Here is an 18,171-nt window from a genome sequence, read left to right as displayed (position 1 = left end):
TAATATCAGACATCAGACAGAGGTAATATCAGATATCAGACAGAGGTAATATCAGATATTACCTCTGTCTGATATCTGATATTACCTCTGTCTGATATTACCCCTGTCTGATATCTGATATTACCTCTGTCTGATATCTGATATTACCTCTGTCTGATATTACCTCTGTCTGATATTACTGATATTACCTCTGTCTGATATCTGATATTACCTCTGTCTGATGTCTGATATTACCTCTGTCTGATATTACCTCTGTCTGATATTACCTCTGTCTGATATTACCTCTGTCTGATATTACCCCGGTCTGATATAACCTCTGTCTGATATCTGATATTATCTCTGTCTGATATCTGATATTATCTCTGTCTGATATCTGATATTACCTCTGTCTGATATCTGATATTACCTCTGTCTGATATCTGATATTACCTCTGTCTGATATCTGATATTACCTCTGTCTGATGTCTGATATTACCCCTGTCTGATATTACCTCTGTCTGATGTCTGATATTACCTCTGTCATTAGACAGAGGTAACATCAGACAGAGGTAACATCAGACAGAGGTAATATCAGACAGGGGTAATATCAGACAGAGGTAATATCAGACATCAGACAGAGGTAATATCAGATATCAGACAGAGGTAACATCAGACAGAGGTAATATCAGACAGAGGTAATATCAGACATCAGACAGAGGTAATATCAGACATCAGACGGGGGTAATATCAGACAGAGGTAATATCAGACATCAGACGGGGGTAATATCAGACAGAGGTAATATCAGACATCAGACGGGGGTAATATCAGACAGAGGTAATATCAGATATCAGACAGAGGTAATATCAGATATCAGACAGAGGTAATATCAGATATCAGACAGGGGTAATATCAGACAGAGGTAATATCAGACAGAGGTAATATCAGATATAAGACAGAGGTAATATCAGACAGAGGTAACATCAGACAGAGGTAATATCAGACAGAGGTAATATCAGACAGAGGTAATATCAGACAGAGGTAATATCAGATATCAGACAGAGGTAATATCAGACAGAGGTAATATCAGACAGAGGTAATATCAGACAGAGGTAATATCAGACAGAGGTAATATCAGACAGAGGTAATATCAGATATCAGACAGAGGTAACATCAGACAGAGGTAACATCAGACAGAGGTAATATCAGACAGAGGTAACATCAGACAGAGGTAACATCAGACAGAGGTAATTTCATCTGATGAGAGGAAGCCTGTGTGTGTGAGTGTGTGAGTGTGAGTGTGTGTGTATGACTGTGTGTGTGTGTGTGAGTGTGAGTGTGAGTGTGAGTGTGAGTGTGAGTGTGTGTGTGTGTGTGTGTGTGTGTGTGTGTGTGTGTGTGTGTGTGTGTGTGTGTGTGTGTGTGTGTGTGTGTGCGTGTGTACCAATCAGACTCACATCATGGTACTCTCCAACTCTGTCCACACAGCCACACTTGGCCAGAGGAACACACTGCACATCACTGAGGACAAACCCGGCGTCACACTGGCACCCCTCGACGCAGGTGGTAGAGGGCAGGTGGCAGAGCGTGGGGAACAGGTCAGAGCAGGTGGGGGGGCAGGGTGCCGTGCAGTCAGAGTAGTGGCTATTGGGGGGGCACGGCAGGGCTGGGAGAGCGAGAGGAGGGGGGAGAGAGAGGTTAGAAGACAACCAGAACACAACACATGACGCTGGTTCAATATATTCTTGGTACATAATATACTGTATGGGATGATTTCACACATTTTCTATCACTCTCTTTACCCTCTCTTTCTTACTTTCTTCATCCCTCTCTCCCTCCCATTTCCCTCCCCCTCTCTCTCCACCTCTCCTCCCTCTTCCCCTCCTTCTCCACCTCTCCTCCTTCTTCCCCTCTCTCTCAACCTCCCCTCTGCCCTCTTCTCCCTCTTCCCCTCTCTCTCCACCTCCCCTCCCACTCTCCTCCCTCTTCCCCTCTCTCTCAACCTCCCCTCCCACCTCTCCTCCTTCTTCCCCTCTCTCTCAACCTCCCCTCTGCCCTCTCCTCCCTCTTCCCCTCTCTCTCCACCTCCCCTCCCACTCTCCTCCCTCTTCCCCTCTCTCTCAACCTCCCCTCTGCCCTCTCCTCCCTCTTCCCCTCTCTCTCCACCTCCCCTCCCACCTCTCCTCCTTCTTCTCCTCTCTCTCAACCTCCCCTCTGCCCTCTCCTCCCACTTCCCCTCTCTCTCACAACCTCCTCTCTGTCCTCTCCTCCCTCTTCCCCTCTTCACTTACGACAGAATGTATTGTTCCTCCAGCTGATGGTGACCCCGGCTGACTGACAGGCTTGGGCATATGCTTCCACGTTATCACACAGTGTGGCCTGCATGCCGTCGTATTCACACATGTCATACACACAGTTCCCCAGGAAAGCCTCTGGGGACAGTAAAGAGTGGCAGGGCTTGAACTTGTCTCCGAGGACAACAGAAGAACACAGGGTCTCGTACTGGTTCTCTTCTTCTGTCGTGCAGTTGGGGTGGATGCTGGGACGCTCATCTGGCGAGCATCTGGAGGGATGAAGAGAGAGAGAGACAAATGGGTTAGATAGATGAAAGGAGAGAGGTATGTATTTAAGCAATAAGGCACAAGGGGGTGTGGTATATGGCCAATATACCACAGCTAAGGGCTGTTCTTAGGCACAATGCTGTCAGCCAATCAGCATTCAGGGCTCGAACCACACAGCCACACTGATTGGCTGACAGCCGTGGTATATCAGACCGTATAACATGGGTATGACAAAACATTTATTTTTACTGCAGTATATAGCAGCAATAAGGCACCTCTGAGGTTTGTGGTACACGGCCAAGGTGTGTCGTGCTTAACAACAGCCCTTAGCCATGCTATATTGGCCAAGTACATTTAAAAAAAACATTAGAATACATTCACAACACATTAAGTGTGTGTCCTCAGGCCACTACTCCACTACCACACATCTACAACCGAAAATCCATGTGCTCGTGTGTGTATAGTGTGTATGTTATAGTGTGTATGTGTATAGTGTGTATGTTATAGTGTGTGTGTGTGTATAGTGTGTATGTTATCGTGTGTATGTTATCGTGTGTGTGTGTGTATAGTGTGTATGTTATCGTGTGTATGTTATCGTGTGTGTGTGTGTGTATAGTGTGTATGTTATCGTGTGTGTATAGTGTGTATGTTATAGTGTGTATGTTATCGTGTGTGTGTGTGTATAGTGTGTATGTTATCGTGTGTGTGTTTGTCTATAGTGTGTATGTTATCGTGTGTGTGTATGTATGTTATAGTGTGTATGTTATCGTGTGTGTGTGTTTATGTTATAGTGTGTATGTTATCGTGTGTGTGTGTGTGTGTATAGTGTGTATGTTATCGTGTGTGTGTATGTATGTTATAGTGTGTATGTTATCGTGTGTGTGTGTGTATGTTATCGTGTGTGTGTGTATGTTATAGTGTGTATGTTATCGTGTGTGTGTGTGTGTGTGTGTGTGTGTGTGTGTGTGTGTGTGTGTGTGTGTGTGTGTGTGTGTGTGTGTGTGTGTGTGTGTGTGTGTGTGTGTGTGTGTGTGTGTGTGTGTGTGTGTGTGTTATGTTATCGTGTGTGTGTATGTTATAGTGTGTATGTTATAGTGTGTGTTATGTTATAGTGTGTATGTTATCGTGTGTGTGTGTGTTATAGTGTGTATGTTATCACGTGTGTGTGTGTGTGTGTGTTATAGTGTGTATGTTATCGTGTGTGTGTGTGTGTGTGTGTGTGTGTGTGTGTGTGTGTGTGTGTGTGTGTGTATGTTATCGTGTGTGTGTGTGTATGTTATAGTGTGTATGTTATCGTGTGTGTGTGTATGTTATAGTGTGTATGTTATCGTGTGTATGTTATAGTGTGTATGTTATAGTGTGTATGTTATCGTGTGTGTGTATGTTATAGTGTGTATGTTATCGTGTGTGTGGGTGTATGTTATAGTGTGTATGTTATCGTGTGTGTGGGTGTATGTTATAGTGTGTATGTTATCGTGTGTGTGTGTGTATGTTATAGTGTGTATGTTATCGTGTGTGTGTGTATGTTATAGTGTGTATGTTAGTGTGTATGTTATCGTGTGTGTGTGTGTATGTTATCGTGTGTATGTTATCGTGTGTGTGTATGTTATAGTGTGTATGTTATAGTGTGTATGTTATAGTGTGTATGTTATACTGTGTATGTTATAGTGTGCATGTTATCGTGTGTGTGTGTATGTTATAGTGTGTATGTTATCGTGTATGTGTATGTTATAGTGTGCATGTTATCGTGTGTGTGTTATCGTGTGTGTGTGTGTGTATGTTATAGTGTGTATGTTATCGTGTGTGTGGGTGTATGTTATAGTGTGTATGTTATCGTGTGTGTGTGTATGTTATAGTGTGTATGTTATCGTGTGTGTGTGTATGTTATAGTGTGTATGTTATAGTGTGTATGTTATCGTGTGTGTGTGTGTATGTTATCGTGTGTATGTTATCGTGTGTGTGTATGTTATAGTGTGTATGTTATAGTGTGTATGTTATAGTGTGTATGTTATACTGTGTATGTTATAGTGTGCATGTTATCGTGTGTGTGTGTATGTTATAGTGTGTATGTTATCGTGTGTGTGTGTATGTTATAGTGTGTATGTTATAGTGTGTATGTTATCGTGTGTGTGTGTGTATGTTATCGTGTGTATGTTATCGTGTGTGTGTATGTTATAGTGTGTATGTTATAGTGTGTATGTTATAGTGTGTATGTTATACTGTGTATGTTATAGTGTGCATGTTATCGTGTGTGTGTGTATGTTATAGTGTGTATGTTATCGTGTGTATGTTATAGTGTGTATGTTTTCGTGTGTGTGTGTGTGCATGTGTTTTTGTCTATGTTTATGTTGCTTCACAGTTCCCGCTGTTCCAATAGGTGTATATTTATCTGTTTTTTAAATGTAATTCTACTGCATCAGTTACTTGATGTGGAATAGATGTGGTAGAGAAAGGAGGGAGAGGATCTACAGAGATGGATATCTGCATATCAGCAATGTGTGGGAAACTGAGTTGGTTCTTGTATATGAATCATTTTCCTTCAGGTGTAGCACATGAATAAGGTCCGAGGTTAAAGGTCTAAGGTAAGAGGTCCAAGGTGACTGACCCTGGGTCTGAGTCTCCCTCTGACTTCCAGCTGTTGCCCAGTTCCATCACGTCCTTGGCCGGCTTTCCATCTGGTTTCAGGTCGTCATCGGACGTGTTCATGTTGAAGTTACCACACATACCACACACCTGGCGAGATGTAGAGAGAGAGAGTGTGAGAGAGAGAGAGATAATGGATAAGATTACCAGACAGATTACCAGGACAGATTACCGGACAGATTACCAGGACAGATTACCAGGACAGATTACCGGACAGATTACCAGGACAGATTACCAGGACAGATTACCAGGACAGATTACCAGGACAGATTACCAGGACAGATTACCAGACAGATTACCAGGACAGATTACCAGACAGATTAGCAGGACAGATTACCAGGACAGATTACCAGGACAGATTACCAGGACAGATTACCAGACAGATTACCAGGACAGATTACCAGACAGATTACCAGGACAGATTACCAGGACAGATTACTAGACAGATTACCAGGACAGATTACTAGACAGATTACCAGACAGATTACCAGGACAGATTACCAGGACAGATTACCAGACAGATTACCAGGACAGATTACCAGGACAGATTACCAGACAGATTACCAGGACAGATTACCAGACAGATTACCAGGACAGATAACCAGACAGATTACCAGGACAGATTACCAGACAGATTACCAGGACAGATTACCAGACAGATTACCAGGACAGATTACCAAGCAGATTACCAGGACAGATTACCAGACAGATTACCAGACAGATTACCAGGACACGTACTCAGAGCATACGCTGACCAGCTGGCAAGTGTCTTCACCTACATTTTCGACCTCTTCCTGACCCAGACTGTAATACCTACATGTTTCAAGCAGACCACCATAGACCCTGTGGCCCTCAACACCAAGGTAACCTGTCTAAATGACTAGAACTCACATCTGTAGCACCCATACCCCTGGTGTCCATGTCACTCCAGTTTCTACCCACATTTGACTGCTGAACAGTTCATCACATGGCTGCCCGGACTATTAGCATTGACCCCCTTATTTTAATCTGATTTCTTTATTATTGTTTTGTTATTTTATCTTGCCCAGGCTCCATGTACAGTCATTGGACCACACACACACACACACACACACACACACACACACACACACACACACACACACACACACACACACACACACACACACACACACACACACACACACACACACACACACACACACACACACACACACACACACACACACACACACACACACACACACACACACACACACGAGCGCACTCCTTCACATATGCTGCTGCTACTCTCTGTTTATTATCTATACATAGTCACTTCACCCCTATCTACATGTACATATTACCTCAATTACCTCAACTACCTGTTTATTATCTATACATAGTCACTTTACCCCTATCTACATGTACATATTACCTCAATTACCTCAACTACCTGTTTATTATCTATACATAGTCACTTCACCCCTATCTACATGTACATATTACCTCAACTACCTCAACTAACCTGTTTATTATCTATACATAGTCACTTCACCCCTATCTACATGTACATATTACCTCAACTAACCTGTTTATTATCTATACATAGTCACTTCACCCCTATCTACATGTACATATTACCTCAATTACCTTGACTAAAACGTACCCCTGCACATTGTACCGCTCCCCGTAGCCTCGTTATCGTTATTTTATTGTGTTACTATTTTACTTTCGTTTATTTAGCACATTACTCACTTTTTAAAAACTCTGCGTTGTTGGTTAAAGGCTCGTAAGTAAGCATTTCACGGTATCATTTTGATCTGAAGATGTGCATATTTTGAGACAGCAAAGGACATGTTTGTGTGAAAGAAGGTTGTTATTTGATCATGGTATTATATGTATCGTCATCATACAGTAACATTATAATGTTTGGGTCCAGTTGGATGTACCTTGTTGAAGTACTCTCCAGGGACGATGATCTCCAGGTGATGGACTCCATCAAACTTCACCTTCAGGCCAAAGTTAGTGTCCAGTAGAATGTAGACACCACTACTCAAGACCCTGGCCCCGGCCACATCGATGGACAGAGGAGTACGCACCCTGTGCCCGTTCAACTGGAGAGAAGAGAGGGGGAGGGAGAAAGATAGAGAGGGGGAGGGAGACATAGAGGGGTGGGGGAGTGAAGGGAGAAGGAGGTTATAGAGAGGGGGAGGGAGACATAGAGGGGTGGGGGAGTGAAGGGAGAAGGAGGTTATAGAGAGGGGGAGGGAGACATAGAGGGGTGGGGGAGTGAAGGGAGAAGGAGGTTATAGAGAGGGGAGGGAGACATAGAGGGGTGGGGGAGTGAAGGGAGAAGGAGGTTATAGAGAGGGGGAGGGAGACATAGAGGGGTGGGGGAGTGAAGGGAGAAGGAGGCTATTAGTGGTGATTAATAATACACTGTAAGGTTCTGGGTGATTGTTTATCAAACTAGACCATCACAGCTTCCATGGGCGGTTCAAGGGAGGGGCTTGCCGGTGCTGACGTCCTCACTAGAATAGGCAACCTCCATCAGCACCCCCTAGAAACAATATTTTGTCTCCAGTCTTCACTGTCTACCCTGTCTCCTGTCTCCCCTGTCTCCCTCATCTCCCCCGTCTCCCCCGCCTCTCCCGTCTCCCGTGTCTCCCGTGTCACCCCTGTCTCCCGTGTCTCCCTTGTCTCCCGTCTCCTCAGCCTCCTCTGTCTCCCGTGTCTCCCCCGTCTCCCGTGTCTCCCGTCTCCTCAGCCTCCTCTGTCTCGCGTGTCTCCCCCATCTCCCGTGTCTCCCTTGTCTCCCGTCTCCTCAGCCTCCCCTGCCCCTCTTGTCTCCCGTCTCCGCAGCCTCCCGTGTCTCCCGTCTCCTCAGCCTCCCGTGTCTCCCTTGTCTCCCATCTCCTCAGCCTCCCCTGTCTCCCGTGTCTCGCCTGTCTCCCGTCTCCTCAGCCTCCCTTGTCTCCCGTCTCCTCAGCCTCCCGTGTCTCCCCTGTCTCCCGTGTCTCCACTGTCACCCCTGTCTCCTCTGCCTCCCCTGCCAGCTTCATAGAGAGGATAGTGATTGTTGACGATGAATAATGACCAATACTTACCATAACGGTGACTACTATCTGACTGAAACAATTTGACAAAGCAGAGAACTGCTGTACTTTCTGGGGAAATCTGATTCACAGCTAACAGTAATATATCCTCCCCAAGGACTCCCTCAGTAATATATCTTCCCCAAGGACTCCCTCAGTAATATATCCTCCCCAAGGACTCCCTCCCTCCATCTCACCAGAACTCTGCGGCTCTTCTGTAGCGTGATGTTGGCGTTGGGAAGGTAGACTGTAACAGAGTGCACGTAAGACGCCTCTGGTTGGCCGCGCTCCTCATTCTTCGCCACGATGGTGAACGGAGTTACCTTGGTGGAGTTACACACCTGACAGCGAGAGAGGGAGGGAAGGAAAGAGACAGATGGGGGGACGGAGTTACCTTGGTGGAGTTACACACCTAACAGCGAGAGAGGGAGGGAAGGAAAGAGAGAGATGGGGGGACGGAGTTACCTTGGTGGAGTTACACACCTGACAGCGAGAGAGGGAGGGAAGGAAAGAGAGAGAGATGGAGGGACGGAGTTACCTTGGTGGAGTTACACACCTGACAGCGAGAGAGGGAGGGAAGGAAAGAGAGAGAGATGGAGGGACGGAGTTACCTTGGTGGAGTTACACACCTGACAGCGAGAGAGGGAGGGAAGGAAAAAGACAGATGGGGGGACGGAGGGAGAGATCGGTTACACAGTGGGAGCGTGGGAGAGAGATGGGGAGGGAGGGATGGATGGAGGGAGAGAGAAAGGGAGATTGGGATTGAGAGAGAGAGAGATGGGGAGGGAGGGGGAGGGATGGAAGGAGGGAGGGATGGAGTGAGAGATCGGTTACACAGTGGGAGCGTGGGAGAGAGATGGGGAGGGAGGGATAGATGAATGGAGGGAGAGAGAAAGGGAGATTGGGATGAAGAGAGAGAGATGGGGAGGGAGGGGGAGGGAGGGAAGGAGAGATGGGAATGGAGAGAGAGAGAGAGAGAGAGAGAGACAAAGAAACAGGGATGGAGGGATGGATGGAGGGAGAGAGACGGGGATGGGGATGGAGGGAGGGATGGAGGGAGAGAGACGGGGATGGGGATGGAGGGGGAGGGAGGGATGGAGGGAGAGAGACGGGGATGGGGATGGAGGGAGGGATGGATGAGAGAGAGAGATGGGGAGGGAGGGATGGAGGGAGAGAGGGAAGGAGAGATGGGAATGGAGAGAGAGAGAGAGAGACAAAGAAACAGGGATGGAGGGAGAGAGACGGGGATGGGGATGGAGGGAGGGATGGAGGGAGAGAGACGGGGATGGGGATGGAGGGAGGGATGGAGGGAGAGAGGGAAGGAGAGATGGGAATGGAGAGAGAGAGAGAGAGAGAGACAAAGAAACAGGGATGTAGGGAGGGATGGAGGGAGAGAGACGGGGATGGGGATGGAGGGAGGGATGGAGGGAGAGAGACGGGGATGGGGATGGAGGGAGGGATGGAGGGAGAGAGACTGGGATGGGGATGGAGGGAGGGATGGAGGGAGAGAGACGGGGATGGGGATGGAGGGAGGGATGGAGGGAGAGAGACGGGGATGGGGATGGAGGGAGGGATGGAGGGAGAGAGACGGGGATGGGGATGGAGGGAGGGATGGAGGGAGAGAGACGGGGATGGGGATGGAGGGAGGGATGGAGGGAGAGAGACGGGGATGGGGAGGGGGGATGGAGGGAGAGAGACGGGGATGGGGAGGGAGGGATGGAGGGAGAGAGACGGGGATGGGGATGGAGGGAGGGATGGAGGGAGAGAGACGGGGATGGGGATGGAGGGATGGATGGAGGGAGAGAGACGGGGATGGGGATGGAGGGAGGGATGGAGGGAGAGAGACGGGGATGGGGATGGAGGGAGGGATGGAGGGAGAGAGAGAGAGAGACAGGGATGGAGGGAGGGATGGAGGGAGATGACATTACTCACCTCTACCAGGGTGTAGGTACAGGTACCCATAAAGGTGTGCATGACAGCGTCGAAGGTGTAGTAGTGAGGATCTCCAGACACATGACACACAGCCAAACCTATAGAAAGGACAGAGATAGTGAATTCACAGCCAAACCTATAGAAAGGACAGAGATAGTGAATTCACAGCCAACCCTATAGAAAGGACAGAGATAGTGAATTCACAGCCAAACCTATAGAAAGGACAGAGATAGTGAATTCACAGCCAAACCTATAGAAAGGACAGAGATAGTGAATTCACAGCCAAACCTATAGAAAGGACAGAGATAGTGAATTCACAGCCAAACCTATAGAAAGGACAGAGATAGTGAATTCACAGCCAAACCTATAGAAAGGACAGAGATAGTGAATTCACAGCCAAACCTACAGAAAGGACAGAGATAGTGAATTCACAGCCAAACCTATAGAAAGGACAGAGATAGTGAATTCACAGCCAAACCTATAGAAAGGACAGAGATAGTGAATTCACAGCCAAACCTACAGAAAGGACAGAAATAGTGAATTCACAGCCAAACCTATAGAAAGGACAGAGATAGTGAATTCACAGCCAAACCTATAGAAAGGACAGAGATAGTGAATTCACAGCCAACCCTATAGAAAGGACAGAGATAGTGAATTCACAGCCAAACCTATAGAAAGGACAGAGATAGTGAATTCACAGCCAAACCTATAGAAAGGACAGAGATAGTGAATTCACAGCCAAACCTATAGAAAGGACAGAGATAGTGAATTCACAGCCAAACCTATAGAAAGGACAGAGATAGTGAATTCACAGCCAAACCTATAGAAAGGACAGAGATAGTGAATTCACAGCCAAACCTACAGAAAGGACAGAGATAGTGAATTCACAGCCAAACCTATAGAAAGGACAGAGATAGTGAATTCACAGCCAAACCTATAGAAAGGACAGAGATAGTGAATTCACAGCCAAACCTACAGAAAGGACAGAGATAGTGAATTCACAGCCAAACCTATAGAAAGGACAGAGATAGTGAATTCACAGCCAACCCTATAGAAAGGACAGAGATAGTGAATTCACAGCCAAACCTATAGAAAGGACAGAGATAGTGAATTCACAGCCAACCCTATGGAAAGGACAGAGATAGTGTAATCACAGCCAAACCTATAGAAAGGGCAGAGATAGTGTAATCACAGCCAAACCTATAGAAAGGGCAGAGATAGTGTAATCACAGCCAAACCTATGGAAAGGACAGATATAGGGAATTCACAGCCAACCCTATAGAAAGGACAGAGATAGTGAATTCACAAAGTGTTGCTGAGTTTGATGGGCTAAAAACTATCAATGATATGTTTTTGTCCCAGTAACATTTGTGAAATATAGAACAAAGACAACTGAGCCTGATAATAGTGACATGATATTTGAAGGATGTTAAAGGTCTACAGTGGGTGTAGTATTTACCTGTTGAGAAACATCCCAGCTCTCCCTCCAACACCTTACACTCCTGGGCGGGGCTACACTGCCACGGCTCACAGGTAATGTTGCTGCCAGGGTTACACCTACAACGCTCCGAACAGTCCAGCTCAGTGAACCAACTGTCTCCCACCTAGGACATGCACAGACAAACAAATCTGCCTCAACAATATGAGCTAGCCTTAAACATAGTCTACCAAATGTAGAGTGCAAAAAACTAAGCTGTGCTTTTGAAACAGAGGCTCAAACTTAAACTATTTCAAACGGTTTATGAGATGACTTGAACTCTAGTTTATGTTTATATATCCACTATGAACACAATACACCACACAGTCTATAATATATCCACTATGAACACAATACACCACACAGTCTATAGTATATCCACAATACACCACACAGACTATAATATATCCACAATACACCACACAGTCTATAATATATCCACTATGAACACAATACACCACACAGTCTATAATATATCCACTATGAACACAATACACCACACAGTCTATAATATATCCACAATACACCACACAGTCTATAATATATCCACTATGAACACACTACACCACACAGTCTATAATATATCCACAATACACCACACAGTCTATAATATATCCACAATACACCACACAGTCTATAATATATCCACTATGAACACACTACACCACACAGTCTATAATATATCCACAATACACCACACAGTCTATAATATATCCACAATACACCACACAGTCTATAATATATCCACTATGAACACAATACACCACACAGTCTATAATATATCCACAATACACCACACAGTCTATAATATATCCACAATACACCACACAGTCTATAATATAGCCACAATACACCACACAGTCTATAATATATCCACTATGAACACAATACACCACACAGTCTATAATATATCCACAATACACCACACAGACTATAATATATCCACAATACACCACACAGTCTATAATATATCCACAATACACCACACAGTCTATAATATATCCACAATACACCACACAGTCTATAATATATCCACAATACACCACTGAGCTATCCTTCTGTAGCTCAGTTGGTAGAGCATGGTGCTTGGTGCTTGTAACGCCAGGGTAGTGGGTTCGATTCCCGGGACCACCCATACGTAGAATGTATGCACACATGACTGTAAGTCGCTTTGGATAAAAGCGTCTGCTAAATGGCATATATTATGTTATTCCCACAAGTTCCAGGCATCGTATTGACTTTTGTGAAAGCAATGATAAAACGGTGACTCTCTTGCTTACCGGCCTATAGTTGTTATCCTCGTCGGTGCAGCCACACTGGCTGGGTGGAACACACTTGTCTCCGCTGAGGAGCAGTCCGAGGTCACATACACACCCCTCTACACAGGGCTGGTTACAGGTGGAGTTGAAGGTAGGGTTCTGACAGCTGGAGGGACAGGCGCTACCACAGGGCTCGTAGTGGCTGCCTGGGAGACACTTCAGAGCTGGGGGAGAGATGGAGGACATGTTGGTTCATCTCAATAAAGGGGGGGGGTACGGTAACATACAGATACGGTAACATACAGATACAGTAACATACAGATACAGTATGTTACAGATACAGTAACATACAGATACAGTAACATACAGATACAGTATGTTACAGTATATTGACAGGTTTCTTAGTAGATGCACTGCCTACTGTTTTACATAGAGAAGACGCAGGTGTGTGTTACAACAGAAGTTGAGAAGTTGTAAACATTGTTTCTTGGTGTGTGACTTACGACAGGTGTGTGTGTGTGTGTGTGTGTGTGTGTGTGTGTGTGTGTGTGTGTGTGTGTGTGTGTGTGTGTGTGTGTGTGTGTGTGTGTGTGTGTGTGTGTGTGTGTGTGTGTGTGTGTGTGTGTGTGTGTGTGTGTGTGTGTGTGTGTGAGAGACTTACGACAGGTGTGTGTGTGTGACTTACGACAGGTGTGTGTGTGACTTACGACAGGTGTGTGTGTGTGTGTGACTTATGACAGGTGTGTGTGTGTGTGTGACTTACGACAGGTGTGAATGTGTGACTTACGACAGGTGTGTGTGTGACTTACGACAGGTGTGTGTGTGTGTGACTTACGACAGGTGTGTGTGTGACTTACGACAGAAGGTGTTGTTCCTCCATGCGATGGGTACTCCAGCCAAGGCACACAGGTCAGCGTAACTCTCTATAGCCTGACACAGAGCCACCGTCTCTCCTCCTGTAGCACACTGGTCATACACACAGTTCTCCTGGTAGATGTTGGGGGGAACCACCGTGTGGCACGGCTTGAAGATACCTGGGACAACCATGGAGAATGATTGGTGATAAACGGTTTTAGTGAAGGGGGAGACTGAAATATACATTACAAGTTCTGTGTAGTATATTTTATGTAACCGTTTTGGTGAAAGAAAATATGTTTGAGCATAGGATTTAGTCTAGACAGGGTGTTCATACAGTGCATTTGGAGTATTGAGACCCCTTGACTCTTCCCACATTTTGTTACGTTACAGCCTTATTCTAAAATAGATTAAATAAATACATTTCCTCATTGATCTACACAGAAAACTCCATTATGACAAAAATAGGTTTTAAGAATTGTTGTCCATTCATTTAAAAAAACGAACAGAAATACCTTATTTAAATAAGTATTCAGACCCTTTGCTATGAGACTCAAAATTGAGCTCAGGTTCATCCTTTTTCCATTGATCATGTTAGAGATGTTTCTTACAACTTGATTGGAGTTCAACTGTGGTAAATTCCATTGCCTGGACATTATGATTTGGAATGCCACACGCCTGTCTATATAAGGTCCCACAAAGTCAGAGCAAAAACCAAGCCATGAGGAATTGTCTGTAGAGCCCTGTCACAGGATTGTGTCGAGGCACAGATCTGGGGAAGGGTACCAAAAAATGTCTGCAGCATTGAAGGTCCCCAAGAACACAGTGACCTCCTCATCTTTAAATGTAAGAAGTTTGGAACCACCAAGACTCTTCCTAGAGCTGGCCGCCCAGCCAAACTGAGCAATTGGGGGAGAAGGGCCTTGGTCAGGGAGGTGAGTAAGAACCCGATGGTCACTCTGACAGAACTCTAGAGTTCCTCTGTGGAGATAGGAGAACTTTCCAGAGGGACTTTTTCTGCAGCACGCCACCATGAGAAACAAGATTCTCTGGTCTGATGAAACCAAGATTGAACTCTTTGGCCTCATTGCCAAGCATCACATCTGGAGGAAACCTGGCACCGTCCCTACAGTGAAGCATGGTGGTGGCAGCATCCTGCTGCGGGGATGTTTTTCAGTGACGGGGACTGGGAGACTAGTTGGGATCGAGGGAAAGATGAACGGAGCAAATGTAACGGATTTGAAACGGCTAGCTTAGTTAGCGGTGCACGCTAAATAGCATTTCAATCGGTTACGTCACTTGCTCTGAGACCTTGAAGTAGTAGTTCCCCATGCTCTGCAAGGGCCGCGGCTTTTGTGGAGCGATGGGTAACGATGCTATGGGCGAGCGGACGGACGTAAGGTTATTCTGTTTCACAAAGTACAGAAAGATCCTTGATGAAAACCTGCTCCAGAGAGCTCAGGACCTCAGACTGAGGCGAAGGTTCACCTTCCAACAGAACAACGACCCTAAGCACACAGCCAAGACAATGTAGGACAGGGGTGTCAAAGTCAAATGGACGGAGGGCCAAATAAAAAATTTAGCTACAAGCCGAGGGCCGGACTGTTCGAATGTTCATTGAAAAATTTTTAAATGACGCATATAGTCTAGTGAACCTAATTGAACCTACTGAAAACCTAACAAATATATTCCAATATGATCAGATAAATAAAGCAATATTTTCTTATGGCTCTGTCAGTAATCTTTAATTTTCAACAGACACAAAAGACAAATTTCCTTTATATAAAAATCCCCATAACATGAACATTAAATGAAAGAAACCGGTATTCAAGGCACCATCAGTAGCCTATATTTTCTATTTTAGCAAAAGTGGGCTAAATTTACTTCAAAGAAAAAAAACAATAATAGCAATTTTCTATCATCCACTCAACTGAAATATTTTTAAAATATAATTGGATTGAAATACAATAAAATAAAGTGCAAAAATCTATTAATCAAAAACAACACTTTGTTTAAGGAGAAGTAACATGCAGTGAAAACAAATATTAAACTTTAACTTTTAAACTTGAACTGAGTAAAAACTCTAAATATGTGATTGCACAGTAATGTTCACTTGTTTGAGGTTGAGGGTGATACTTGGTGGTGTCCCATCTTTTCCACAAGTTCATCAATGTTCGGGGTAAGGCTCTGAGCTGAGGAAATCCTCAGAATTGAGTGGAGGTGTTCAGCAGTAAGTCGACTTCTGTGTGATGTTTTGTTCAAGTTCATCAAAGAAAACAGTTGTTCACACAGGTATGTGCTGCCAAACATAGACAACGTTTGAGCAGCCTGGATGCGCAGCTGGGGCATTGTGTCGGGGAGGAAACGGGCGAACTCCGCAGCACCCACTGCCGCATATTTTGCCCTCAGTGCATCATTGCATTGGAGGTCAATCAACTCCATTTGGAGGTTTGGTGGTGAGCTTTCCACGTCAACAGCAAATGGGTTACCGAGCAGTTCCAACCTGCTTTTTTGTGCTTCAAAGTCAGCAAATCGGCGTCGAAAGTCAGCGGCAAGCATACCTATTTTATCAGCCAACTGTGCGCTCGGGAACGCACTGGTAGAGAGCTTCTCTTTCATGGTCTGGCAGCTGGGAAAGTGGCTCAAATTTTCTTTCCGCATCTGCGTCTCCCACAGAGTCAGTTTGGTTTTAAATGCCTTCACTGTACTGTACATATCAGAGATGACACGATCCCGACCCTGCAGCTGCAAGTTCATTGCATTCAGATGACTCGTAATGTCACACAGAAAAGCCATTTCACACAGAAACATTTTGTCTCGGAGTTGTGTTGTGTCTTTCCCTTTGCTGTCCAAGAACAGACAAATCTCCTCACGAAGCTCGAAACATCTTTGAAGCACCTTTCCCTGGCTTAGCCATCGCACCTCTGTGTGATAAGGCAAATCACCATGCTCCGTTTCTAACTCCGTCAGAAATGCCTTGAACTGGCGGTGATTCAAACCTTTGGCTCTGATAAAGTTAACTGTGCGCGTGATGATGCTCATTACATGCTCCAATTTCAAGGCTTTACCGCACAACGCTTCCTGGTGTATGATACAATGATAAGCTGTCAGCTCACCTGTCGCGTTTTCCTCTTGCATCTTTTCCCGTATTTTCTCCACCAGTCCGCTCCTGTGTCCACACATCGCAGGTGCTCCGTCGGTTGTCAAACCCACGAGTTTTTCCCAAGGCAGCTCCATCTCATTTACACATCTTGACACCTCTTCATACAAATCATGCCCCGTAGTTGTGCCATGCATAGGACGTAAAGCCAAAAACTCCTCTGTCACGCTTAGGCTGGAGTCCACTCCGCGGATGAAAATTGACAACTGGGCAATGTCAGAAATGTCGGTGCTCTCATCCACAGCCAAGGAATATGCAATGAAATCTTTTCCCTTTTTCACAAGCTGCTCTTTTAGATTGATGGACAACTGGTCTACTCTCTCGGCAATGGTGTTTCTGCTCAGACTCACATTTAAAAAGAGTTGCCTTTTTTCTGGGCAAACTTCGTCACAAACTTTAATCATGCAGTTTTTGATGAAATCCCCCTCCGTAAATGGCCGGGCTGATTTAGCGATCTCTTCTGCCAAAATAAAACTGGCCTTGACAGCAGCCTGGCCTTGTGATTTGGCTTTTTTGAACAGAGCCTGTCGAGATTTGAGGCCTCGTTTTAATTCCTCTGCCTTTTGTAGCCTTTGTTCCATGTCCATATTCTTGTTTTTGTCCGCGTGTTTCGTTTCATAATGTCGTCTCAGATTATACTCTTTCAGTACCGCCACACTTTCTCCACACAGAAGACACACAGGTTTTCCAGCTACCTCCGTGAACAAATACTCCGACTCCCACCTTGTTTGAAACCCCCGGTTCTCAGTGTCCACCTTCCGTTTTGCCATTTTTGATGGGTATCTGAAAGTTAATTTTACTGTGATGCTGACAACTGCTGTGCCAATAAATATTGAAATGAAGCAGCCTACTGCTCGGTGCGTCACCGTTGCATTGTGGGAAATGTAGTATTGGTGCGTGTAAAAGATCTGCGGGCTGCCGGCTTGCTGCGGTCTGCGGGCCGGTTCTAATAATAAATCAAGATCATCCCAGGGGCCGTAAAAAACCTTCTCGCGGGCCGGATGTGGCCCGCGGGCCTTGACTCTGACATATGTGATGTAGGACATGCTTCAGGACAAGTCTCTGAATGTCCTTGAGTGGCCCAGCCAGAGCCTGGAATTGAACCCGATCAAACATCTCTGGAGACACGTGAAAATAGCTGTGCAGCGACGCTCCCCATCCAACCTGACAGAGATTGAGAGGATGCAGGTTCAAGCTCCCCAAATACAGGTGTGTCAAGCTTGTAGTGTCGTACCCAAGAAGACTCAAGGC

At 45.5% G+C, this 18,171-nt stretch overlaps 1 protein-coding gene across 1 annotated transcript in view; it reads right to left on the bottom strand.

The window, feature by feature from the left end:
- The window catches only part of LOC124008878 (IgGFc-binding protein-like), a 78,992-nt gene that overhangs the window by 16,032 nt on the left and 44,789 nt on the right, over positions 1-18,171 (bottom strand). Inside the window, exons 62-70 of the mRNA XM_046320475.1 lie at positions 13,763-13,939; positions 12,927-13,129; positions 11,629-11,773; positions 10,170-10,267; positions 8,435-8,578; positions 7,092-7,256; positions 5,144-5,271; positions 2,269-2,540; positions 1,435-1,643 (exon numbers count right to left, since the gene is read on the bottom strand). Of these exons, the coding sequence (XP_046176431.1) occupies positions 1,435-1,643; positions 2,269-2,540; positions 5,144-5,271; positions 7,092-7,256; positions 8,435-8,578; positions 10,170-10,267; positions 11,629-11,773; positions 12,927-13,129; positions 13,763-13,939 (1,541 nt within the window). The remainder of the gene's footprint in view (positions 1-1,434; positions 1,644-2,268; positions 2,541-5,143; positions 5,272-7,091; positions 7,257-8,434; positions 8,579-10,169; positions 10,268-11,628; positions 11,774-12,926; positions 13,130-13,762; positions 13,940-18,171) is intronic.

This window comes from Oncorhynchus gorbuscha, linkage group LG21 (genome assembly GCF_021184085.1).
Source record: "Oncorhynchus gorbuscha isolate QuinsamMale2020 ecotype Even-year linkage group LG21, OgorEven_v1.0, whole genome shotgun sequence".
Classification (NCBI taxonomy): Eukaryota; Metazoa; Chordata; class Actinopteri; order Salmoniformes; family Salmonidae; genus Oncorhynchus; species Oncorhynchus gorbuscha.
This window is presented reverse-complemented; position numbering and strand designations above follow the sequence as displayed.